This window comes from Chrysochloris asiatica, unplaced genomic scaffold (genome assembly GCF_000296735.1).
Source record: "Chrysochloris asiatica unplaced genomic scaffold, ChrAsi1.0 scaffold00249, whole genome shotgun sequence".
NCBI classification, from domain to species: Eukaryota; Metazoa; Chordata; class Mammalia; order Afrosoricida; family Chrysochloridae; genus Chrysochloris; species Chrysochloris asiatica.
The window spans coordinates 4,044,751-4,071,634 of NW_006408767.1; the positions used below are offsets into that span (position 1 = coordinate 4,044,751).

At 48.9% G+C, this 26,884-nt stretch overlaps 1 protein-coding gene across 2 annotated transcripts in view; it reads left to right on the forward strand.

The window, feature by feature from the left end:
- KCNH2 (potassium voltage-gated channel, subfamily H (eag-related), member 2) overlaps positions 1-26,884 on the forward strand; it is a 39,110-nt gene that overhangs the window by 4,796 nt on the left and 7,430 nt on the right. Inside the window, exons 3-6 of one of the 2 annotated variants that reach the window (XM_006873696.1) lie at positions 19,095-19,259; positions 20,243-20,671; positions 21,234-21,445; positions 26,246-26,674. In XM_006873696.1, coding sequence (XP_006873758.1) covers positions 19,095-19,259; positions 20,243-20,671; positions 21,234-21,445; positions 26,246-26,674 — 1,235 coding nt within the window. Of the gene's footprint in view, positions 1-19,094; positions 19,260-20,242; positions 20,672-21,233; positions 21,446-22,796; positions 23,232-26,245; positions 26,675-26,884 lie in introns of those variants that run through there. The other variant, XM_006873697.1, reaches the window with a different exon arrangement.

Consider the following 26,884-nt stretch of genomic DNA (forward strand, 5'->3'; position numbering starts at 1 on the left):
CAAGGCTGTAAATCTTTACGGGAGTAGAAAGCCTCATCTTTCTCCCGCGGAACAGCTGGTAGTTTCGAACTGCTGACCTTGCGGTTCACAGCCCCGATTAGTAACCACTACGTTACCAGAGCTCTTTGGGAAGGAGGTTTTGTATATACCAAATAGAGATTCTCCTGGGAGGCAGGAAGTTCTGTTGTTTGACTGATGTATCCTGGGACTTTCATTAAAGCAGATAATGTTTTTATCTTTGGCTACGTGGAGATAGCTGACATTGGCTGGTGACGGCACACAATGTGTGGGCAGTGTCCCTTGTCACCTTCCCAACAGCACTGGGAAGTAGGTGCTATTTTCATTTTCACATGGATGAGGAAACTGACACTCAGAGAATTTAAGTAACTTCCCTAAAAATCAGTTAGAAAGAGGCAGAGCTGGGAATTGAATACATGGTCTGTTTAGCCAGGGCCCAATACATTTTGTCATGTATTAAGAATGGCACCTGAATACTTACAGCTCTATACATTGCATATTATTGCATTTAAAATTTTATTTGAAAAGTTTGAAAACCCTGTAGTAATGAGAAGAAAATACATATAAATCATAGGTTCAGATTTCACTTGAAATTTTACAATACTGGACAAGTCAGTTACCTTCCCTGAGTCTGTTTCTATTTCTGCAAAATAGGATAATGTGTTTAACTTGAGAACATCACAGTTATGCTGTGAGGCTTTTTAGAAAGTGCCTTGAAATGTGAAACGTCATGCCAACACTGTGTGGCCTCTGATTTGTTTGTGTGATTTAGGCCCTTGACAGGAGGCACTTAATAGATTCAGTCTTGGAATGGAGTGTGTGTGTGGCCCACCTTGGTGGAATTGGTCTTCCCTCCTGCTCCAGCCCAACTCCTTTCGGACAAGGATGGCCACCGCAAAAGTGCTATCATAGAATCTTGAAGCTGGAGATGACCTCAAGCATCATTTAATCGAACCCACTCAAGTTACAGAAGAAGAAACTGAGAACCAGAGGTCTGATTACCAGGGAATCTGAAGGAGTGGGATTAGTGCATGCCTTCCAAGCCTCTTTCCACTGCCCAGGAGACTACTCCAGATGAGGCTGCACCCCAGAAAACCCTCTGCCAGCCAGGTCTGCCTGACCCTCTCTGCTTCATGGGCAAGCAAGGGAAGCATGGGCGTGACTGTTCTTCCTTACTAATCTGTAGTGAACAATTTCACAATCAAAGATGTGGTGGAAAAAATGTGAAACTGTCCATTACCGGTTAGTACGTAAGCCATATAAACCCATGTTTACCATGCTTACTGGGTACTCTATCCCTGTCCAGGATTGTGAATTTGAAAAGAGATTTTGATTCTGTGGGAAGATGCGGTGGGTTTGGAAGAAAGGCAGTTGCCTGTCAGATCTAGAAGCAGAATCTTTGATGTGGTGAAATCATATAAAATTATTCCCAACAGATGAGTAAATGCTTACCTTGCTTATTGGGTAATTCAACAACAGGTGGCCAATTACGCTGATACTTTAGGCTTGGGATGAAGACAAGACTTCCTCTGCTACTGCTTTTCCCTTGCCCCCATTTATGAAGATCACAGTGGCTTGACCTGGGCTGTGTATGTATTCATGAGCATGTGTGCTCATGTATTCATGGGCTGAGGAGGGAGGCAGGAGTGAGGAATGCTGGTGCCACCTCTTGTTTCTGTCTGGGTCTTTCACAGGGTCTCTGCTTGGGTTAGCCATGGGGAAGTGGGCCCCTGGGCTTAAGCTCCAGGGAGGTGAGGGCAGCTGGGAAGGAGGCGGGCCTTTTGCTGGCCGGCGCCACCGCAGACAGCTGTGCTGTGTCGGTGCCTCTAGCCCAGCTCTGTGCAGCATCAGGGCTTAGAGCCAGACAGCCCCATTATTCAGTTGTTGGGACTGCTGGGAGGTGGGGATGGGCTAGAGAGAGAGACCTGGGGTGCTTGGGGTAGTGGAACTGCTTACTGGCCTATGCAAGTGTCCCTTAATATCAGGCCTAGGGTCAAGTCAAGATGGAGTGGTAACATCCTACTGGCTGCCCCTGGGGGGCGTGGGGGTGGGTGGGATGCTCAGCAGCAGGTACTGACTGGTACATGTCTCTTTTCCCACATCATTCTCCTCCATCTGTGGGCCCTCCTATTCTGTCCCTTGCCATCTCTCTGCTCTTTGTTTCTATCTCTCTGTGTTTGCCTACTGACTGTGCCCCAAGATTTCTGTCCCTACGCTTTGTCTACCTTTGTCTGCTGGAGTTGCTGCCACCTCACCTGTGATTCTGTCCTCCTGGTCTTTTTCTCCTTCTCCCTGCATCAGTCTCTCTTCTTTCCTTCACTTTGTACCCCGAGCTTTCCTTCATGCCTCTTTTCCTCTCCCTGGATGCCCTCATCCCTCTGGGCCTATCTTCAAATCTGCCTGGCTCCCTACACCTCTGCCCTGACCTAGTCTCTGTGTCATGGGGAGCCTATACATGGGTGGGGATGGGGGTGCCTTTGGAGAAGAGTCTGAAGCTTTTTCACTCCAGCTGCAGGCTGGTTGCCATGACAGCAGGGTCAGAGGGTCCGGCTGTAACAGCTGAAGCTGACAAGGTGGGGGAGGGTTGGAAGCTAGCAGATTCTCTGTCCCAGGGCCTGTAGGAGGCCAGAGTCCCAGAAATGGTCTCCAGGCCCACCGGTCTGCTCTCCCTGCCTCAGACCCTGGCCTCCTAAGTACTGTCCAATCACTTCTTGCCTATGACTCTTGGCTGGGCCTGTTGTGATCCTCCACACTAAGGTCATTTCTCCTGAATCTCTCTCTCCAGCTTTTTCCATGGCCTCCCTGTTTTTGTAAATTGAAATCTGTCCATCCTATCCATGCTACCTACCCCCTTGTCTTCTCAATTCCCTACTTCTCAGCCCCACCAAGCCCTGTCAGTCTGGAGTGTTGATAAAGGAAGCGTTTCCAAAGGATCCTGGATGTTTTGAGGCTGGGACGGCAGGTCAGAGAGACTGGTGCCCACTGGTGTTCTGTCTCCTGAGATGGGAACAGACTGGATTGTGCAGGGACACCAAGGACAAGCATGAGGAGCTGTTTCCCAGGCGGGGAGAGGCTCCCTGCATCTTGGGTTGAGATGTCCCATTTCCCTGGCCAGGGCCTGGTGCAGTTTGGGGTCGGGGCTAACCAAGATGGCTTTGGAGCCCCCTCTGAGGTCAGAGCTCCTCAGCTGCCTCTTCCCACACAACATGGCCCAATTGCTGCTTCTCTCTAGCACCCCCAGCTCCAGGAAAATGCCCTGGCCTGCTGGGGGCTTTCTGTCTCAGCCTGTCTTGGGGCCTGGCAGCATGATGCAGTTTCGGCGTGTTGTCCACTTCATCCACCTACGCTGGGGTCTGGAGAGTGTCAGGAGGGCGGCTCCTCACTGTCCTGTCTTCTGCAGCCCCAGAGGAGCTATGTAAATATTTGCACAGAGTCGTCTGGGATGTGCACAGTCTTGACGGTGGCCTTGGGCTCTGGGGAGTGGGGTGCTGGGGTAGCAGAAGGACCAGCAGTGTAGAGGTCTGAGATAGGGTGTGACCAAGCCTCTGGTTGCCCAGAGGTGGTTTTCTGTGGGTTGTGACTCAAAAAGTTCCAAGAAATCCCTTTCATATGAAGACACCCTGTGGTGCCCAAAACACCTCCTTTAGAGAACTCCGCTGGAGCTGAAAATGATCCGTTTTTCTTTTAAAAACATACTCTTTCTCATCTCCATCCCTCTCCTATCTACAGAAATATGAGAAGTAATCCTTTAGTATCAGAAAGTTTAACAGATCCTCCCCTCTGACCTGAGGAGAAGGAACATGGAGTCAGGGCCAGAGGAGAAGAGGCAGAGGGACACCTGGGAACCCGTGTGTGGGTGAGACGCTTCAGTGAACCATGGCCACCCTGGAGGGCCTCTTCTTGTTTTCACCCCAGGGTTCTACAGAGAACATTCTAGCCTGTAATGAACCCCTCTACTTTTTGGTCATATGTCTACTGGACTAGAAGCATATTGGTTGGTTGGTTATGTGCCTTGGAGTCAGTTCCGACTCACAGTGACCCTGTACAAGGTTTCTGAGGCTGTAAATCTTTACGGGAGCAGAAAGCCTCATCTTTTTCCTGCGGAACAGCTGGTAGTTTCGAACTGCTAACCTTGCTGACCACAGCCCGATTTGTAACCACTATGCTACCAGAGCTCCTTAGAAGCACATTAAGGTCAGGCAATGCCTTCCCTGTTGTTGGCAGTTCTCACACAGTGAGCTGTGTGAGGGCAAAGAGCATGACATTTCTGTGTCATTTGTGCGCTGACATTTCTGTGAAGTGAGAAATGAGGCACGTGGTGTGTTTTAGTGGGGACGCCTACATGGGAACCAGGTGACTTGGGATTCATTTCTGTCTTGGTTACAGAGTTGTGTGATGTGGGGCAAACTACTGCCCATCTCTGGGCCTGAGTCTTCCCTTTTAGAAAATCCTTAGAATAATAGGATACCAGGGCCAGGAGGAATCTATATATACATATAGTAAGCTGGAAGACCATAAGGGCCAGAGGCAAGTGGCCAGGGAGAGGGCTGAGGTGACCACTGAAAGCAGGAAGTGCCCCAGCCCTATAGGTGAGGCATGGGGAAGGCACCTGTAGTTCCCAGCCTGTACACACTCACAGGTGGGCTGAGGAGGCCTGGGTAGGTAGCAATTTTAGAGCTTCCAAAGAGGTGCAGTCCTGGTATGGTGCTATAGGATAAGCACTGGACTGCTAACTTCAAGGTCAGTGGTTCAAACCCACCAGCTGCTCCCCGGAAGCTTGATATAGAATCGCTATGAGTCAGAACCAACTCAATGGTGCTTAACAACAACAGCAACACAGAGGGGCAGAGCTGGGGTGGGGATGGGGCAGCTGCTCCAGCAACACACATAGGCACATTCATTGTTGAATCTGTATGTTACAGTTTGTAAATTGGGGGCACATGTGTTATAACAGGTGGTCCTCCCAGACCTCTGAGAGGCAGGATTCCTTCCCACCACTTGGCAGAAGGGAAGTTAAGGAAGTTTAACCTAGCTGGTGAGTGCTTGAGTGGAAGCTTAAAACTCAGCTTTTCTATTTCCGCCCCAGGGCTCTGCCTGGCATGGAGCAATGTTGCACAGGGTGTCTTTCCCCAGAGAGTCTTATTAGAGGTGATGGGTCCAGAGCCTCAGGAAAATTGGGTTTTAGCTCTGGCTTTGGCTCTGACACTTACCGTGACCAGAATTCTGAGATCCTCAAGTTCTCATTTGCTAAATGGAATAATAATACCTTCCATGCACTGCTGAGGGGAGGTTCTGGAAATAAAATGATAGATGCTAAAACTTTTAAAAATAGTACTAAGTACCAGATAAACTCCAGGGCTCATTATGCTGCATTGTAACAAGGCATTACCCCTGAGGCCTGAGCTCCTAACCAGTGCCCTTGCCATCTTAGCTACCCCTGTTCCTCTGTGCCTGTTCTTCATGGTACACCCTACCTTGTCCCACTCCTAATCTCTGTTGGTCTCTGCTGCTGCCTGTTTTACGATCATAGTATTTGTGTTATTCTTTCATTTTTTCGCTTTCATTGTATTTCCTTTTATCTCACTTCCCAGTCTCATTACTCTCCCCATAGGCAACCATTCAAATGTATTTAATGTAATGTAATGTAAATGTTTGCTTGTATATGTTGTTGCTGAATGTGTATTTTTGTTTGGCTGTATACTGCTTTAATTGATATAAATGTTATTGTGCTACAGATTGCATACTGATGTTATGTTCACTTTTTTTTAATGCAGCAGTGCCCCTTTAATTCCATCCAGGTTGCTATTTGACAGCTAGTCTATAGATTCACATTCCATGGTGTATACACATCCTATTTTGCCTATTCACTCTCCTGTGGAGGGATCCCCTGACACCATTAATAATGTTGTTGTGCTGTCAAGTTGATTCCGACCCATAGTGACCCTGTATAGGGTTTCTGAGGAGCAACTGGTGAGCTTGAACCGCCAACCTTGCATTTCAAACGGCTTTGCTGTCTGGCGCTTTAACCCACAGCACCACACGCACGAGTACTCCAGCTATTAATAATACGGACACTTAATTCATCCAAGTACCCCCAGATTATGCTCCAGAATGGCTGCCTCTATCTACACCTCAACAAGAGTGCAAGGTTATCTTCTTTCTAAATTTTGCCTGGTGTGGTACTGTAGAATAAGCATTGGATTGCTAACTGCAAGGTCAGCAGTTCAAACACACCAGCTGCTCCTGGAAGATCCTATACAGGGTCACTAAGAGTATGAACCGTCTCCACAGCGCTTAACAATAAATAGGTTAAAGTGATATCTTGTTGTTTTAATTAGCATTTCTTTGATTTCTGGTAAGGCTGAGCATCTCTTAGACTTCATTTGTTGTTGTGTTGTTGTGTGCTGTCGAGTTGGTTCTGAGTCATATAGGGTTTCCAAGGGTGACTGGTGGGTTTGAACTTCCGATCTTGTGGTTTGATCCAGTGCTTATCCTACAGAGCCACCGACCTCTCATGTACAGCCCTATGTTGTTGTGTTGTTGTGAAGTGCCATCGCGTCTGTTCAGTCCCATAGCAACCTTGTATAGGGTTTCCGAGGAGCAGCTGGTGAGCTTGAACCACCGACCTTGCAGTTCAAATGGCTTTGTAGTCTGGCTCAGTAACCCACAGCACCACACCAGGACTCTACAGTCTTATGTTGTTGTTGTTGTTATGTGCCGTGGAGTCGGTTCCGACTCATAGTGACCCTGTACAGGGTTTCTGAGGCTGTAAATATTTACAGGAGCAGAAAGCCTCATCTCTCTCCAGCAGACCAACTGGTAGTTTCGAACTGCTGACCTTGTGGTTCGCAGCCTGATTAGTAACCTAGTAACCACTATGCTACCAGAGCTCCTATTGTTGTTAAGCACCGTGGAGTTGGCTCCAACCCTTAGTGACCCTGTACAGGGTTTCCGAGGCTGTAAATCTTGATGGGAGCAGAAAGCCTCATCTTTCTCCTGTGGAACCACTGGTAGTTTTGAACTGCTGACCTTGAGGTTAGCAGCACAACTTGTAACCACTACACTACCAGAGCTCCTGTGTTGTTGTTAAGTGCTGTCGAGTCAGTTCCGACCCATAGCGACCCTGTATAGGGTTTCCGAGGAGTGACTGGTGAGCTTGAACCGCCGACCTTGCAGTTCAAATGGCTTTGCAGTCTGGCGCTTTAACCCACAGCGCCACACCAGGAGTCCAGAGCTCCTATAGGCTTAGCTAAATGTATAATGTCATGTGTTCACCATTACAGTCTCAGAAAGAATAGTTTCACTGCCTTAAAAATGCCCTGTGCTCCTCCTTTGATAGCCTCTCTGTTTACTTTCCTATGAATGATCGGTTTACACCCTTTGCTAGTTTTTCTTTTGTGTCTGTTGTCTTTTGTTCTTACTGATTTGCAGAAGTTCCTTGTGTTTCTAGAAATACAAATGAGTACTGTTGTATATTCAGTATATAGGCTACATAGCAATCCCTTGTTGAATTGAGATACTGCAAATGTCTTTTCCAGTTCAGTCAGCTGTTACATTCACCCAACATAATTACTTAATTTTGATACAAAGAAGTTCACTATTTTTTTTGCTTTGTGCTTTGGAAGTGTTTTCAAGAAATCTTCACTATTCCTAGACCACAGAGGTTTACATTTTCTTTTATTGACTTAATTGTTTTACCTTTTTCAGTTGAGTCTTTAATCTATCCTGAGCCTAGGTCTGTATGTGGTGTCAAGTAGGGATCAAGTGTTATTTTTTCCGTGTAGCAAGCCAATTTTCCCAACACTGTCTAGTAAACAGTCTGTTCTTTTCCATTGATGTGTGGTACCACCTTTATCATAGATTAATTTCTCATACACTCATGGGTCTCTCTCTGGGTTCTCTGTTGTGTTCCAGATATCTATATATACATGTCTTGCATCCAATCCATGTTCTTGTAAATACTGTGCATTTTATATGTCTTTGTATCTGGTAGGGCAAGTCTTCCTTTCTTATTTGTTTTAAAGGCTGGGCATCTCTATTCTTCATTGTGAACTTTAGAGAAGAGTTTCCAAGCTTCTGGGAAAAAATCCCCACTAGAATCTTGATTGAAATGAGACTGAATTTATAGATTAAATTGGGGAGAATTGACATCTTTATAATATTAGTTTCTCTTATCACATAGTCTGGTTTGTCTCTTCAGTTATCAGATCATTTCTATACTTTATATTAGTTCAAAGTTTTGTTTTTCCCCATACAGGGCTTATACATTGGTTAATTCCTGGATACATTTGTTGCTGTTGTGAAATATCTTATTTTGTACTCTATTTTCTAATTGCTTATTGCTGGTGTAGAGGAAGACTATGTATTTTTGTAGGTTGCTTTTCTATCTAGCAACCTTGTTGAACTCTCCTATTAGTTCTAATTGTTTATCTGTTGGTTTTGTTGGTTTTCTAGGGAGATAACCTTATCATCTGCAAATAATGCCAGCTTTGTCTGTTTACGAGGGTAAGTCAAAAAGTATTGCTACTAGGGTTCCAGTTCATATATGCACAGATTTATTCCAAGCAAAACATGTTTAAACATGTTTCTGCTATCAATGGATGACTTCGACACTTTTCTCAGCAGTACACTTGTCTTCATCTCAGTAGGGTGCCTTAAAAAAAAGGAATGGTTGTCAAAAGATTAGCTAGCTCAAAGAGCTGATCTTTCCATCAGTCTTTTAAGCAAGATGAAGCTATGAAGATGATTTGATAGAAAAATCATAATGACAGACAAGTCATGGATTCATTCACCAATATGATCTAGAGAGCCAAGATCCAATCAAAACAGTGGTTTTTCAAGGGGATCTGCTGAGATAGTTAAATTCAAGGCAGAAATGTCAGCTCCGAAGGCTACGATGACTGGTTTTTGGGATTCTAAAGGGATAATCTTGATAGATTTTCTTGAAGAACACAGGCCGATCACAGGAACTTACTATAAAGAAGTTTTAAGAAAACTCAAAACTGCATGGCTGAGAAATAGGCCAGGGAAGTTCCACTGAGGAATTGTTTTCCATCACAACAACTCACCTGCTCATTCTTTGAGGGTAGTAAGGACTGTCCTAGGAGAGTTTTGGTGGGAAATTATACTCCCATCCACCATACAGCCCTGATCTTGTCCCTTCAGATTTTTTTTTTATTTTTTTAATTTCCCAAACTCAAAGAGCATTTGAAAGGAACACAGTTTGAGTAATTTGAGGATACCAAAACTGCTATTTTGATTTGGTGTAAATTAAAGAGTGCAGAATTCTTTGGAGAAGGGTTGTTGTTACTGTTGTTAGGTGCTGTTGAGTTGGTTCTGACTCATAGCAACACTATGCATGACGGAACGAAACACTCCCTGGTCCTGTGCCATCCTTACGATTGTTTCTTTATTTGAACCCCTTGTTGCTGCCACTGTGTCAAACTATCTCCGTGAGGGTCTCCTACTTTTTCACCGACCCTCCACTTTACCAAGCATGATGTCCTTCTCCAGGGACTGATCCTTCCTGATCACATGTCCAAAGTATGAGAGATGAAGTCTCACCAGCCTTGCTTCTAGGGAGCATTCTGGCTGCACTTCTTTGAAGACAGATTTATTAGTACTATAGGAAGTTCATGGCACTTTTAGTATTCTTTGCAACACAACAATTCAAATGCATTGGTTCTTTTCCAGGCTTCCTTATTTATTGTCTAACTTTCACATACATATGAGTCAATTGAAATATCGTGGCTTGAATCAGGTGCACCTTAGTCCTCAAACTGATATCATTGCTCTTGAACACTTTAAAGAGGTCTTTTACAGAAGATTTTCCTAATACTATGCATCTTTTGATTTCCTGACTGCTGGCTTCCATGAGCATTGATTGTGGATCCAAGCAAAATGAAGTCTTTGTCAGCATCAATCTTTTCTCCATTTATCATGATGTTATTTACTGGTTCAGTTGTGAGAATTTTTGTTTTCTTTACATTGAGGTACAATCCATACTGAAGTCATCTTTGCTTCCAGCAAACAAGGTTGTGTCATTTGCATATCACAGGTTGTTAATGACTCTTCCTCCAATTCTAATACCAGGTTCTTTCTTCTTCATATTACCCAGCTTTTCAGATGATATGCTTAGCATATAGATTGAATAAGTATGATAAAATGATAACCCTGACAACACCTTTCCTGATTTTGAATCAGTTATTATTCCCTTGTTCTCTTCTAATGACTGTATCTTGGTACAGGTTCTTCAAGAGCAAAATGAAGTGTTCCAGAATACTCATTCTTTGCAATGGGTATTATCCAAACTTTATTATGATCCTCCACATAGTTGAATGCCTTTACATAGTCAATAAAGTACAAGTAAATGTCTTTCCAGCATTCTCTGCTTTTAGCCAAATCCATCTGACATCAGCAGTGATATCCCTCATTGCACGTCCTCTTCTGAATCCGATTTGAATTTCTGACAGCTCCTTGTCGATGAACTGTTTCAACCATTTTTGAATTTTCTTCAGCAAGATTTTATTTGCATGTGACATTAATGATATTGTTTAATGATTTCCACATTGGTTGGGTCACTTTTCTTTGGATCTCTTTGGATCTTTCCATTGGATCTCTTCCAATTGGTTGGTCAGGTAGCTGTCTTTCAAATTTCTTGACACAGTTGCATAAGCATCTCCAGTGCTACATCACTTTGCTGAAACATTTCAATGTGTATTCTCTCAGTTTCTGGAGTCTTGTTTTTGCCAATGCCTTCAGTGTAGTTGGACTTCTTCCTTCAATACCATTGATTCTTGATAATATGCTACCTCTTGAAATGGTTGGCTATTTACCAATTCTTTTTGATACAGTGACTCTGTGTATTCCTTCCAGCTTCTTATGATGCTTCTTGCGTCATTCAGTATTTTGCCCATAGAATCCCGAAGCTTGATTTTTTTCTTCAGTTCCTTCAAATTGAGAAATGTTGAGCTTGTTCTTCCCTTTTGGTTTTCTAACTCTAGGTTTTTGCATATTTCGTTATAATACTGGAGTTTGCCTTTTCTATTAGAGTTTGCTTTATATATTTTGGAGCTCTTTCATTGGGTGCATAGATATTTATTATGGTTATTTCATCATGTTCAATTGTCCCTTTAATCATGAGATAATGTCCATCTTTATCTATTATGCTGGTTTTTGCCTTAAAGTTTATTTTATCAGAGATTAGTACTGCCACTCCTCTTTGCTTTTTATTGCAATTGGTTTGGTATATTTTTTTCCATCCTTTGACTTTTAATCTGTTTTTGTCTCTGTGTGTGAGATGTGTCTCTTTGGAGTTTGCCTTCTCAAACTGCCCTTTGAAATTTTCTTTTCAGCTCTTTAGCTTCATCATTTCTTCCAGTCACTTTAGATACTCTGCGTTTTAGAGCAAGTTTCAGAATCTCTTCTGACATTCATTTTTATCTTTTCTTTTTTTCTTATCTTTTTAATGACCTTTTGTTTCTTCCTGGATGATGTTCTTGATGTCATCCCACAACTCCTCTTGTCTTTGGTCATTAGTATCTAATGCATCAAACCTGTTCTTGATATGGTCTCTAAATTCTGGTGGGATGTATTCAAGATCATATTTTGGCTCTTGTGGACTTGTTTTAATTTTCTTCAGCCTCAGCCTGAACTTGCATATGAGCAATTGATGTTCTCTTCCACAGTTGACCCTTGGCCTTGTTTTGGCTGATGATATTGAGTTTTCCCACCATCTCTTCCCACAGATATAGTCAGTTTGATTCCTGTGTATTCCATCTAGTGAGGTCCCTGTGTATAGTCACTGTTCATATTGTTTAAAAAAGATATTTGCAATGAATAAGTTATTGATCTTGTCAAATTCTGTCATGTGATCTCTAGCATCGTTTCTATCACCAAGGTCTTATTTTCTACCTGCTGATTCCACCTCTTTGTTTCCAATTTTGCATTCCAATCACCAGTAATTATCAATGCATCTTGATTGCACGTGTAATCAATTTCAGACTGCTGAAGGTGGTAGAATTCCTCAATTTCTCCATCACTGGCTTTGGTGGTTGATTCATAAATTTGAATAATAGTTGTAATGACTGGTCTTCCTTGTAGGTGTATAGATATTACCTTAACATAGACAGTATTATACTTCAACATAGATCTTGAAATGCTCTTTTGATGATGAATCTGACACCATTCCTCTTCAATTTGTCATTCCCAGCATAGTAAACCATATGATTATCCAATTCAACAAGAACCAGTCTATTTCAGTTCACTAATGCCTAGAATATTGATCTTTAATATTTCATTTCATTTTTGATGACTTATAGTTTTCCTGGATTCATGCTTCGTGCATTCTATGTTCTGATTATTAATGGATGTTTGCAGCTGATTCTTTTCATTTTGAGTTGTGCCCATCAGCAAATGAAAGTCTTGAAAGCTTTGTTACATTATTAAGGTCAACTCTACTTTGAGAAGGAAGCTCTTTCTCAGTCATATTTTGAGTGCCTTCCAACCTGAGAGCTCATCTTCTGGCACTAAACCAGACAGTGACCTGCTGTTTGTTATTCAGTGGTTAACCTTTCAGAAGTGGTCTGCCTCTCCTTCCTCGTCTTCTGTGTTAGTCTGGAAGCTCTTCTGAAACTTGTCCACCATGGATGAACCTGCTGGTATTGAAAATACAGGTGCCAATAGCGTTCAGTATCAGAACACACAAGCCACATAGGATGACAAACTGACAGATGAGTAGTGGTGGAGAAGCATTATGGAGAGATGGAAACACTGTCTTCTGAAGTCTATAGACCTAGATGGAGGATGTAGAGAGCAACAGTTACTTCACACGTTGATATTTTTGGTTTCTGTGATTTTGTAGCAATACTTTTTGACTTACCCTAATATAATTGGGTCATTGTTATATGTTTTGCTGATTGAGTGCATCATTTCATTTTATTGAGGGCTTTCATATGCACTTATATTTGTTTACTGGTGCTTCACAATATCCTTTGAGGTGGGCAAATTAGGGAGGGATTACTGCTGGTTTAATGATCAAGAAGCAGTGGATCACTAGATGACAGATTCAAGAGCTGGAATTGGGACAGAGCTTTATCAAGGTCTCCCCCCACTCTGCTGGAGCATGCTGGGAGTCATGAAAGCAGCACAGCTCTAGAAGTTTACAGAGTACTGGAGGAGGACAAAGGACCCCTCATCTCTCCTAGTGGGCAAAAGGTCGCCTGTGGGCCTCCACTGCCCACAGGCAGATTGTGTGTCTGTGTGGTGGAGGGGAGTAACAGGGGACTCGGAAGTAAACTCACTGAGCTTTCTGCTCTGGTGTATCCTTCACTCAGCATTCTTTGGTGATCAGCCTCTGCATCCTGTGGTAGCTGTTGTTCAGATTTAATAGCGTGTCCATGAAAGATACCTCAGTTCCCATGGTGGTCCACTCTGCTGTCTAGAGTCAGAGTGGAGGGAAATCATGTGTTTGAAATGGACACGTTCTGTGTTGAAGGACAAGACCCCTGGCTCTGCCATCGAGTGGGTTCCAACTCACAGTGACCCTATATAGGGTTTCCAAGGAGCAGCTGATGAGTTTGAACCGCCGATTTTGTGGGTCAAATTGCCCTTGCAACCCAGTGCACTATCCCACAGCACCAGTAGGGGGTGGGAAGATGGGCCTATCCGCATCTGTCCATGATCGTGGTTTTCCCCTTCCCCGCGTCTGTGCTCAGTCCTCTTTCCAATACCCACACTTCCTGTAAGACCTCTCCCTTAGCCTCAGAAATCTGTCTCTGGGACAGAGAGTGGGAGATCACCCCTAAGCCAGTGTGTCCCACAAGTAGCTCTCTTAAAGCCTCTTCAATCTGGGTCACACATATGTAGAGAGAACTCTGTGGGCTAGATGGAAGGATCTTGTGGGATCTAGAATGGGTGGGAATTGGAAACATGAGACCCCACCTCTGGGCTGCTAACTCTCTGCTAATGTGGTAGGGAACAGAGCTCTGGGAGACTCTGGAGAGACAAATTCCAGGAAGTGGGAGGAAAGGGATGAAGATGGGAACCTCAGAGCAACACTTGGAGCACAGTAACTTTTCATGTGCAAACATGCACTTGTGTCCCCATGATGATTATTCAGACACTGAGACAGACAGACAGACAGACAGACTGGCATGTGATCCACAGCAGATTGATCCAGGGTTGGGGTTCGGAGCTTTTCTAAGCAGAGCTCCCCTTTGAAGGCCTCTGCAGCGAAGGGTGATGGGGGTGCACCACATGCAGTGGGCTTGGGAGGGGGTCTGAATGGACAGTGGGCTGCCGTGCCCTGACTGTACAGAGGCCCGGTGGCACATATGCACACAAGTACACACATATGCACGTGTACATGTACACACACATGTGTAACACTTTTATATTTACCCACATAGGCACACACGCACGTGTGTACATACATACATATACACTCCCACATACACACATTGATACACACACATGCTCAGACACTGGCTTCTCAGACTCCCCCTATTTGGAGCCTCAATATTCCTGCATTCACTAGGGGCCCAGCTACCCACGGGAGTGGTATTAGTGACATGGTGGCCCCTGGCCAGGAGTGGCTCCCGCTGCATCTTAACTGTCGCCGCCACCAGGCTAAATATAGCCTGACAGTGCACAGCCCAGCGCCGGAGACAGCCTCTCTTCCTGGGGGCGGACTGCCAATGGGAGTCCCAGCCTCTTGCCCTCAGCGTGACTTTGGGTATCCTGGGTGCAGCCCTTTTGCAGGAGTGAGGCAAGGAGGGAGTCAGGATGAGGGTGGCTGTCTGCCCAAGGTCACCTGTGCCCCACGTTGGCACAGCCCTGTACTCTTACATCTGTCACTGCACCTGGCACCTAGGGCAGGGAGCCTGAGGGTCAGTGTGGGTGGCCTGCCTCCAGTCAGTAGCATGGCCTCCTAGTGGTTGGAGTAGAGCAACTCTGTGCTCCTAGGTTCCCTGTCTGTCCTGTTTAGTCTCTTCTTCATCTTCCTCTGTGCATGCATTTTAAATACTTGGTTGAGTGTGGGTGGAGGCCAGGCCTGTCTTATTCATCATTTAATTCTAATACTCCACAGGCAGCAGGCTCACATCATGGGCTGAGTGAACATTTGTGTGTGTATGTGTGTGGTAGGGAATTATACCTAGATGGTTGGTTAAAAAGATAAGAAGACGCTTACCTGAGAAACTTTCCTAGGACATTCAGTTGTCACCTGCAGGCCTCTTCCTTTCCTGTGAGCAATAAGACCTGCCTTTAGTACACCAAAGTGGGGTTCCTGCCTGGGACCTAGCCAAGACCAGGTTATACAGAGATAGAGACCTGGGATTAGGTCTGTGGGTGGCTATTGGGCCCTGCATCAGATGCTGGGTATGGATTGGCACCACATGAAAATAAGCCAAGCATTGCGTTCTGATGAATACTGGCAGCTCTGTTCCTGTTGTACCTGGAGTGTGGGGAGGCCAACTCTCCATGGGGCCTTCCCCTTTCAGTGAGCTCATGACCTCTGTGGGACTTCCAGGTGAGTGCCTTGCCTGCCCCTCTGGGATCTGTTGGGATCTGAGGCAAGGCAGGTTGTAGATGGCTGCTGGCATTCACATCTTCCTTTCCTTGTCTCCATCCCCAGGGGGACTGACTGGGGGTGGGACTGTTCTGCTGTTCAACATCAGGTGTGTGTACCAGGCCAATGTGAGGGCCACACCTTTGCTCCCTCAGACCATCCTGTTAAGGTGCTGTGGTTCACTTCATGGGCTGCTGCTTGTTCCTGCAGCCTCACCTTGTGGAGGTGTGCCCTAGGGCTGACTCTGAGACCTGATTCTAAAGGCTATTTGTCCTCCGTCCATGATTCACTGTGGGGGTGGTTCAGGGCCCTCTTGCTCCCTCTAGTCCTTGTCCCTGAGCAGCACTGCCCTGGCTGTGTCTGGAGTGTGGGCTGTGCCTGCCACGGAGTGGCTCTCAGTGGAACTGCAGCCTTAGCCTGGCTCTGGGCAGTGTTGAAACCTTCTTGACATTGGCCTTTGCTCTCCTGGGAGTTGGGGTGGAGGGCCAGGCAAGGTCAAGGGGGATGAGAAGCAGAAGTGAGGGATGGGGGTTGGGGCCAGTGGGAATGGGCAGAGCTTGGTGGTCCTGTGGAGATGGTGGGTAGAGCTACCCAGCCCTGCTTCTCTCACCAGCTTTTCCCGCTGGGGGGAGCACACAGATCATGACTCCACCACGGCACTCTGGGCTTGGCTTTGTCCTGAAGTCCAGCTCAGGGATGTGCCTGGCCTCCATGTCTGGCCTGCCTACCTTTCAGCTGCCTCTCAGGGACTCTTGCCCAGAATCTGTCTCTTTGGGTTGTTGTTAAGTACCATGGAGTCGGTTCCAACTCACAATGACCCTGCACAGGGTTTCCGAGGCTGTGAATCTTTATGGGAGCAGAAAGCCTCATCTTTCTCCTGCGGAATAGCTCATAGTTTCGAACGGCCGACCTTGGGGTTAGCAACCCGATTCGTAACCACTACACTACTCTTTGGGTAGGGGTAGGAAAACCAGTAATGAGGAAGAGCTGGGGAGGTAACAGCTCCTAGGCAGGACCAAGCCAGGCTGGCAGAAGCCGTGAGCAGTGCCTCAGAGAGCCCTGGCAGGTGTGACTCACTTGTCTTCCTTCCCCCCTGTCCCCATCCTGTCTCTGCCTCCCTCAGCTGCCATGTTATGCTTGAGGTCACAATTTTGGAACAACCAGGGTTTTGACAGGATTGTTTGAAAGGAACAATTCCTTGAATGTTGACAAAGGGAGAGGCTGAGGTGGCTTTGTATGTGAGTGTGCCTAAGGCACAGGCCTGTGCTGAGAGCTTTTATCTGCCACCTGACTGGGAGGTAAGGGAGTTGTTGGGTTGAGGGTAGTGGTGGCAGTTTGGGATTTTGGGTCCTAGGGTCGGTGAACTTCAGAATGCTGTTCTTGATGAGAAGTTGGAATTGAAATGGAGGTGGGGCGGGGAGGCCTTAGGTTCAGTATTTTTGTGGCTTTGTGTTGGGGGCAGTCTCTAGGCCATCCTGAAGTTCTAGACTCTGGATTTTTCTGAGATGTGTTTCCTGGTGAGGAATGAGGATTTACAAGGACTGGTGATCTGAATTGCTGGGATTCTGGGGGTACGTGCTGTGGTCTTTAAAGCTGCTACCTCCTGGTCTCTGGCCTCTGCTGAGGTCTGAGGAGGGCCAGTCTCCGTTCAGGCCGTGGCTGGCCATCACCATATTAGGGCATAAACTCTAGGCGGGCTGTCTGGGTGCCAAACGGTCTCCCGCTGGGCTGGCCCTGCGGCCTCTCAACACCACAGCTATGCTTCAGCCAAGGCTGTGTCTGAGGCTGGAGGTCAGTGGACAGGAGAGGTGGAGCTGTGGCGCTGGTGTGATGAGTGAAAGGGGGCAGGGTGGCAAAGCATTCCTGGAAGACCCTCATCTGCTCTAGCCTCTCACCCAGTGCCATCCTATCTAAGTTGGTTTCGTGGAAGCTCACTGCAAGGTGACTCTGCAGCTGTTAGGAATCTGACCTTCCTGATCTTGATCTCAGCCCCATCCCTGGCAGATCCTCCCCTAGCCTGGTCAGCATGCCCCAAGAGTCAGTTCCCTCATGGTCCTTCAGGCTGCTGCTGAAGCAGCTCCTAACCCTTTGGCCTTATTGGCAGAGTCATCAAGCAGTGCCACCAAATGCTGGGGGTGTCAGCCCTTGCCCTTGACTCAAAGCCCCACTGCCATCACCCCTATTGCTGCCTGGAATTAGGGATGGATCTGAGGGGAATAGAGGGATGGGAGCAGCCCAAGGCAGTTATGGAAGCTGAGAGAACACGGTGTTTGTCCTACCTTCTGCCCCTCCTCATTGCCTCTTGTGAATATCTCTGGTTCCAGGTCCTATGCTTAAGGACAAGACCCCTGAAGAGTTAGGCTCCTAAAGTTCAAGGAAAATGGGTGAACACAGGTTGAGCTGAGATATGGAAAAGACAGTAGGAGAGTGTGGAATATGCTCGGGGCCTTACAGGGTCCAGAAAGAGGGAAGTACTGGGTTTTAATGGGCTTCTTGGTTCACTAAGGGAACTTCACAAGGGCAGTGGGTTCTGAGTTTGGCCTTTTGTGGACTGAGAGCTTGACAGGAATCTACTTTAGAAGTCAGCAGTGGCGAGGGTGTTGGGGCCACTACACTGAATGGAGAGCAGAGAGAGACAGGGAAAATTGGGCCTGGCTTATCTAAGAGTGAGCTTCTGAAAGGACTGACTTCTCCTGGTGTAGGTCTTTGGTGACCAGAGAGAGCCTGGGAGGGAAAAAGTCAAGGAAAGAGAAACAGCTGAAAGATTTAGAGAGAGTGCTTCTCCAATTCTTTAGTGAAGGATCAGTTTTCTTTATTTATAACATTGTTACAGATCATTACTTCTGGGAAATAACACATTCACATGCTTGGACCTTGTGGCAATGCCAAGTTGTTGTAAATGTTTTGAAACTCTTGCTCTCACTTTCTGTACTTACCTAGTTATGGGCTGACACAACCTGTGGATACTGAACCAGTGAGAACAAAGACTTAGCTCCTGGTGTGGCACTGCAGGACCAGCATGGGACTGCTAACCACAAGGTTGGCGATTCAAACTCACCAGCTGTTTCTTGGAAACCCTACACAGGGTTGCTCTGAGTTGGCGCCGACTCAATGCCACTTTAACGACAACACAAAGAGCCACCTTAACTGTTATAGTATGTGCAGGCATTTCTCTAACTACTTAGTATGCATCGATTTATGGAATCTTTTACAATTCCTGAGAAAAGATTTATGATTATTCCCATTTTATAGACGAGGAAAATAAGACACATAGAAAACTGCACAGATCCTTAAGTAGCAGAGCTGAGATTTGAACACTGCAATTCTGGGGCTAAAGTTTGTGGGCTTAACCACCATGCCACTCGGCCTTACACGAGGGGAAAAGCAGAGATGGACTGGGAGTATAGGAAAAAGGAATGAATAGAAAAAAAGGTCTCCCCGACCTGGTTCTGCCCAGCCCCACTGAGGGTATGCAGGCTTCACAGTGGCTATGCCTGCCCACCTGCAGGGAGCTGCTTCCTATGTCTGGTGGATGTGGTGCCCGTGAAGAATGAGGATGGGGCCGTCATCATGTTCATCCTCAACTTCGAGGTGGTGATGGAGAAGGACATGGTGGGCTCCCCAGCTCGGGACACTAATCACCGCGGGGCCCCCACTAGCTGGCTCGCCCCAGGTAAGTACAACCTCATGTCTCCCTTTGCTGAGGTCATGAGGCTGCCAAGGCCCTTCAGAGACACTGAGGAGATAGAGACACTGAGGAGATAGACTGGGCCTGCTTGGCCCAGGATGGACAGACGGGTGGAGTGACAGGGTCCAGAGTCATAGATTCTTGGGGCAGGATAGCCCCTGCTTCCTATCCATACCTGTTTGGGTTTCCCCACATCACCCCCTGAGACCAGCCTCCTCTCTCAGCCTGTCCCTGAGCAGCTCCTTGTGGGGGCACACCCTCCCCAGATGTCCCAGACCACCTCCGAGTGTGCCCTCTGGTCTCTGGGAAACTGTCTTGCATGGACTTCAGTCCCTCTCTGTGGCTTCCATCCACTGGGACTGGACGGGACTGGTCGCATTCCCTACTGTGACCTTGGCTTGTCTAGGAGAGGTGTCCTGGAAGACTTTGAGGATTTGCTGACCTTGATGGTCTCCTCTTATCCCCTTAGTGACTCCTAGGCTCAGAGCTCTGGTCCCCTTCCTCCCAGGATGTCTTCCTAAAGTTGAATTTGCCCCTCAGATTCATGGCAAATATTGTACCTCTTGGTTCTAAAGTGTTAACATTAATATTTCTGACCCCACTTGTTCTGTAGATGCCTCAAAAGGCTATAGGGCCTGGGGGAAAGGTGACAATGACACTCCAGTTCGGGTCTAGGCTCCATTACTGCATCACATGGCTGGCTCATTGATGCTGCCGCTTCTCTTCTACCTAATGGTGATAATGATGCCTACCCAGTGGTGTTAATCAGGGGTAACGGCCACCATGCCAGCTCAAAAAATGCTAGTCTATGGTATCTCAAGTCTTAGATTTAGATTATATTCTAGAAATGTTTTTTAAACTGTAAGTAAGGCCTGTGCAGGGGAATTCAGGGGTGCTGACTGCCACTGCCTTGGCCCTGGCTGCTGGGGCTTCAGCCCCCAGACCTCTCCAGCACCATTCTTCCATAGGTCGTGCCAAGACCTTCCGCCTGAAACTGCCGGCGTTGCTGGCTCTGACTGCTCGGGACTCGTCCTCACGACCTGGCGGTACAGGTGGTACGGGGGCCACAGGAGCTGTGGTGGTGGATGTGGACCTGACGCCCGCTGCGCCCAACGAGTCGCTGGCCCTGGATGAGGTGACAGCACTGGATAACCATGTGGCTGGGCCTTTGCCGGCTGAGGAGCAGCTTGCCCTTGTGGGTCCCAGTTCCACACCCGGCCCACACTCACCGCTGGCGCACAGTCTCAACCCCGATGCCTCCGGCTCCACTTGCAGCCTGGCCCGGACCCGTTCTAGAGAGAGCTTTGCCAGTGTGCGTCGTGCCTCCTCAGCCGATGACATTGAGGCCATGCGCTCTGGGGTGCTGCCGCCACCACCACCACACCACGCCAGCACAGGTGAGGCCCCAGCAGAGGACTGACCCTGGTGCCCAGTGGAGTCAATGCCCAACACCATGTCTGCTTATCCTTCCGGCTTGTGCCTGGGAGGTGGAAATCCTGTTAACCACTTATTTAATCCCATAAGAGGCCTTTTATCCCATTAAATATTCATTTATCTTATTACATTTTTATAGTCACAGAGCCTGCAGAGGCTCCTGGATCTGGCTTCCCAAGACAGCTTGGAGCTAGGATGACCATAGAGAGTCTGAGAGGCAGGAGAGGCACCCTGGACCTGTGTCCCTCTGGCCAGGTCTACTGCCCGCTGACCAGTCCTTTCTTGGGAGTGTCTTCCTTGTCTGCCATTACTCAGTTTTGTTATGATTTGTTCCTTGGAGCTGCTGGACCAGGCTGTTTCTTGGTGACCCCTTGTTTCCTGAACTGCTCTTATTGACTTTCCTGTTTCTCTGGTGTCCCTGACATGTCCCGGGCCCAGTGTTCACCATAGCTCTTCCTGATGATGACCTGGCTGCCCTCTGACTCCTCCCTACTAGCCTGACCTTGCTCTCCCTCTCCATCTCAGGGGCCATGCACCCCCTGCGCAGTGGATTGCTTAACTCCACGTCAGATTCGGACCTTGTGCGCTACCGCACTATTAGCAAGATCCCCCAAATCACCCTCAACTTTGTGGACCTCAAGGGCGACCCCTTCCTGGCTTCACCTACCAGTGACCGGGAGATCATAGCACCCAAAATAAAGGAGCGAACCCACAACGTCACTGAGAAGGTCACCCAGGTAGGAGCCCATCAGTTCTTACTTCACCTTGAAGGACCTTGGAGGGAGGGGATGAGGTGGGCAGGCATTTGGCTAGGAAGGGGGATGCCTGAAGTCAAGAAGAGGGGATGGAGGGACTGGCCAGTGAGGGACATGTGAGGGTGTACAAATTTAGAGGGGCTATTTTAGAGCTGAATGGTCCAGAGAGCAGTCTGAGAGGTCCTGGAGAAAGGCAGACTGGAGGGGCGAGCGTAGGGGAAAGGGCAGACCCAGAGGACAAATTGATGGCTGTGTGGCTTAGAGGATGCAAGGTGAGAGGACAGGCTTTGAGGCTGGGCAGAGAAGGCCAGACTTAGAAGGGATGTGGTGGGTGCAGAAGGCAGCTATGGGAATGTACAGTGTTTTGCCAGGGTGCATGTGAAGTGGGTATTGGGGGCAAACCAATAGGAGACTTCAGATTAGAAGTGATCATTGAAGGGGGGAGGTGGTGGTGAGGGAAGTCAGGAGGATGCTAATTCTGCTAGGCCAAGGGAAAGAGCCAGGCACAGCATGGAGGCCATCCTACCAAGTGTGGTCTGGGATGCCCACTCCACCCCCACCCTGGGGCATCTTCCTACATGTTTGGAGGAGGGGAAAGTCTGGTGTGGGTGAAAAGATATGAAGAGGATCAAGTCCCTGTGTCATAACCTGAGAAGGCTGGCAACGTTTTGGGGCATTGTCTACCACTTCCCGGGGGACGAGGCCCCCTCTTGAGCATTGAGCCCTGCCAGTGTGGTCATCTGCAGTGCTTCCACTCCCCAGTCCATCCCAGCTTCATCCCCTCTCTTGCCCAGTGCCAGTGAGTGAGAAACCTGTCATACTACTGCTACTGTCCTGGGGGGAGCTACCGGGACAGGGCTGACCTCCCTGTCTGCTCCTGCCTTTGCTCCTGTTGTCTCTTGTGCTCTGGGCCCCTGCCACGCTTCAGCTCCCTGGTCTTAACTCCAGAATTGGCCCCCTCACCCCAGGTCCCATGTCTAGCTGTCTGACCTCCACCCCCTGCTTTGCCACCTAGAGCCTCTGGCATCTGCCATGCATGTTCGCACGGGTCTCTGCTTCTGGCTGTGCAGGTCATAGTGGCTGTCTCTCCATCTCTGGGTGTCTCTGTCTGATTCTGGCTCCACTCTCACTCGGACAGGCAAGGCGGGGTGTCGGAGAGACCATTAATCTGTGGTGACAGGCCAGCTGCCAGGCAGAGGGGGAGGGGCCGGGCTGCAGGATCAGCTGCAGCAGAGCCCTGGAGCAGGCTGTGGGGGAGGGGGCCACGGGCCTGGCACCAGGCTCAGGGGCGGGCATGGCGGGCCGGTGGGGGTGGGGATTGTGGAAGAGGAGGGGCGGGCTGCTGGAGTGGAGGTTCTGACTGCGGCCGCGCTGCTGGACTGCCGGTGCGGGCAGAGCGCAGTACCCTGGCAGCAAGGCCCACACCTGGGGGCCATGAGCAGAGTGAGCCTGGTGGGCTGCTACCCACGCATACGGACAGGGTGACCCCAGCTTTTGGGGCTCAGTCCTGGCCACCCTGGCTTCATGCCAGAGACTGCCCTGGGAGCCAGTCTACTGGCCTCTGGGGCACAGCCTGGGCTGGGTGTGCTGTGGGGGCGAAGGTGGGGGGCTGGCCAGGCCCTGGGGCCCAAGACGGCAGGCCGGGAGAGCCCAGCCCTCCATGGCGGCCACATCAGGGAAGGCCAGTGGGACAGGGACTCTGCAGGCCAGGGCCCAGAAAGGCCGAGTGAGGCGGGCTGTGCGCATCTCCAGCCTCGTGGCCCAGGAGGTAGGTGACCCACAGCTCTCTCCCTCCTGGGGCTGGGGCACTGAGGCAGGAAACCAGTGAGCTGGGCAGGGGCCAGGGGGCTCTAGCCATTGGTGGAACCAGGTCAGCAGAGGGTTTCTGAGAAGTAGGCAGTGCAAGGGGCATGGTATCTGCAGCCCTGCTCACCACTCTTGTCTTCTGCTAGAGTTTCTTTAGGCCTGGCACTTGGGTGGCAGTGCTTTCTTCCAGGGGCTTACCCATGCTATGGCTTCTGTGGCCCACAGCTTTCTAGCTCAGAATGCAAAGGGAGGGGAGACGGGGGATGCAGTGGGCACACAGGGGCTCGTGGGAAACGGAGGGAAGGCTGGTAGGACAGTGAGAGGGTTTGGGCAGCAGGTGTGGGAGGCACTTGGACTGCACTACTGCTCACGCCATGGTGCTACATGGGTCTTGGGTATAGGAGGCATGGGGAGGCTTCAGGTTTGGAGCTGGAGTCCAGGAGGGTAGGGTCTGAGGACTCTGGGTAGATGAGAGAGCATGCTAAGCTGAGGGGCCTGGATTACCTCTGTGGTGAGCCTGGAGTGCTGCTAGCTGGGCCATGGTCCAGCTAACTTTGTAGGCATCACAATGTCACCGGGGCCCTCTGGTGTAGGAATGAAGTGGCTCTGGGAAGTGGAGGGAGAGAGAAGGGCTAGAGGAGGGAATCTCCCCTCCCACCACCCCTCCTCACTGAGTGGGACCTTGGTGCATATGTGGCCGGGGGGGAGGGGGGGGCCGGGGGGGGCGGGAGAAGGTGGTCCCAGGTAAGTCCCGGGTCCTTTCCTAGGAGAATGCGTACAGGTAGTAGACTTCTTCCCCTCAAGAGAGGACCTGGAATTTAGCTTAAATGAGCTCCTAGAGTAAATCAGAATCTACCTGATGGCAATGGGTTAGTGGCTAATGGGTTATTCTATAGGGAAATGTGTGGAGAGGGGTTAAGTAGCTGCCCCAAGGCCATATGGACAGTGAGTGTCTCAGAGTTGTGAAAATGAAGTCAGTGGTTCTAGACATTGCACCCCATGCTGGTCCATGTGTATACATGTGTGTAGGTAAACTTGAAAAAGGGTCACTGATGTGTTTGGTCCAGCATATCCCCCAGGAAACCTGGCCTCTTGGTAGGGAGGAGTCCTGCTTTAGGAGTTGGGCTCCTTTGCCTGTTGGGTCCCAGGTGATTCCTTACTTTAATCCTCACCTGACTCCTGAAAGACCACTACCTGTGAAAATGTAGCCCCTGCTTTAAGAGAAGCATCTTAGGCTGAAAGCAGTGTAGAGGTGGGAGCCTATGAGCCCTTACACATGCCTCTGCTGCCCAGTGTCCAGCTGTTGGCACATCTGGAGCTCCAGGTGCCAGTCCCCTAACTGTGATGCATCTTAATGTCCAAGTCTTTCCACTAGGACAGGGCTGGGGAACTTCTTTTCTGTGAAAATTTATAATATCATTTGAGGGCCATACAAAATTATCGACTTAAAAAGTAGCCTGTTATATTTGGTCAGACATTTAAGTAACTCCCCCTAATGTGGTGGCTAGGAGTCCTGGTGTGGCCCTGTGGGCTCATGCACTGGACCGCAAAGTCTTTTGAACTATAAGGTCCAACCAGCCACTCCTGGGAAACCCTATACAGGGTTGCTATGGGTCAGAACTGATTCAATGGCACACAACAACAACAACAATGTGATGGCTGGAATCCTGGTGTGACAATTTGGGATAAAGCGCTGGACTACAAGGTCAGTTTGAACCACTAGGTTGGTGGTTTATACTCACTAGCTGCTCCTTTAAAACCCTATTCAGGGTCGCTATGAGTTGGAATCAACTTGATGGCACTTTAAACAATGTGATGACTGGAACAGTGGTTGCCTCAGCAGGGTCACACCAAATGATTACGTGGGATGGAAGGTCCCCATTCTTGCTTTAGAATATTCTTCAAAAAGCTCCATCTTGTGAAGTTGAGTCCAGAGACCCCTGGCATGAATATGAGTCAGGGAGACCAGGTGGGACCCTGACAAGTGGGACTTTGGGAGTAGTGCTGGGCAAGGCTGAGGTTCAGGATGCAGGGTACAGGCTGGAGAGCTTGATGGAGGGGAGGTCTTGGGTTGAGTCATATGTCTGAGATAGGTGCTGGGGCAGAGTGGGGAGGCGGCCTCAGCTTGTCCTCCCTCCGCAGGCTATTGTGGGGGTCTCTTTGAGTGTGAGTCTTTGTGCAGGCTATGTTTGCCTTGCTCCCTAGAGTTTGTTGGTATGCAGATCCCTCTATACATGTGGACTAGCTTAGATCTTCTAGTGTCCCTTTGTAGATTTGAGGGGAGGGCTAAGGTCTGCCCTGGATCACAGTGGAGATGGACTAAGAGATCAGAAGACTGAGTGTTTTGGCCTTTCCTTCCTTGGGAAGCTAAGGGATCTGAGATGTGGGGGGCGGGGGTGGGGGACGGGGTGGGGGAGGTGCTGGTACCTTTGGGCCAGTGGCATCAAGGGGCCTTTAGACCCGGACTGCCCAGCAGTGACACTGTCACCATTGTATAAACTGAGGTGATGGCCCCTGAAGCCATCGTGTAGACTGGGAGCCTCAGACCTTCCACCGTTTTCTGGACTGAGGCTACGCATGGGGGTGACCTCTTCCACAGGCATGGTTGCTTGGTAGAGCTGTAGCCTGCACGTGTGAGACTGCTTTTGCTGGTGGACAGCTTTGCTTCTGGGTGTTACTGCTTAATGCTCTCAACTCAGGTGTGCTGGAGCTCCCAGTCTAACTAGAGCTAGCTACGGTCTGTGTGTTACATGGCATTCTGGGAACTGTACTCCCAGGTCTAAGGGTAGCCAGTTGCTGTAGACATTTGGCTGAGGGGTAGACATTTAGACTGAGTCTTTTTTGCTACCCCTCTGCTTGAGCTATTCTTTAGAGACCTCAGCAGAGCTATCATCCCTCTTGAGGTCCCCTGGCCTGGCCACTCCTGCCTTACACCCCATGGGACAATATCCCTCCTTGCCCTTTCCCTGCTGGTAGGTGCTGTCCCTGGGCGCGGATGTGCTGCCCGAGTACAAGCTACAGGCGCCACGGATCCACCGCTGGACCATCCTGCACTACAGCCCCTTCAAGGCGGTGTGGGACTGGCTCATCCTGCTGTTGGTCATCTACACAGCTGTCTTCACGCCCTACTCAGCCGCCTTCTTGCTGAAGGAGACCGAGGAAGGTCCCCCGGCCCCTGACTGTGGCTATGCCTGCCAGCCACTGGCTGTGGTGGACCTCATCGTAGATATTATGTTCATTGTGGACATCCTCATCAACTTCCGCACCACCTACGTCAACGCCAATGAGGAGGTGGTCAGCCATCCGGGCCGCATTGCCGTCCACTACTTCAAGGGCTGGTTCCTCATTGACATGGTGGCTGCCATCCCCTTTGACCTGCTCATCTTCGGCTCTGGCTCTGAGGAGGTGGGGCTGGCAAGGAGGCAGAGAGGGACAAGAACAAGTGGGGACAGGAGAGAAGGTGGTGGGAGGTGGTGGGTGGGAGTAGACAGAGATAGAGGGCTAAAGAGTCACGGCGGTGTTCTACTCAACTCTGCTGCTTCCTCTACTCCACCCTCAAAGGCCCACCATTTCTAATGTGCACAAAGGACCCTGTAAGCTAGTGGGGGGTGGCTG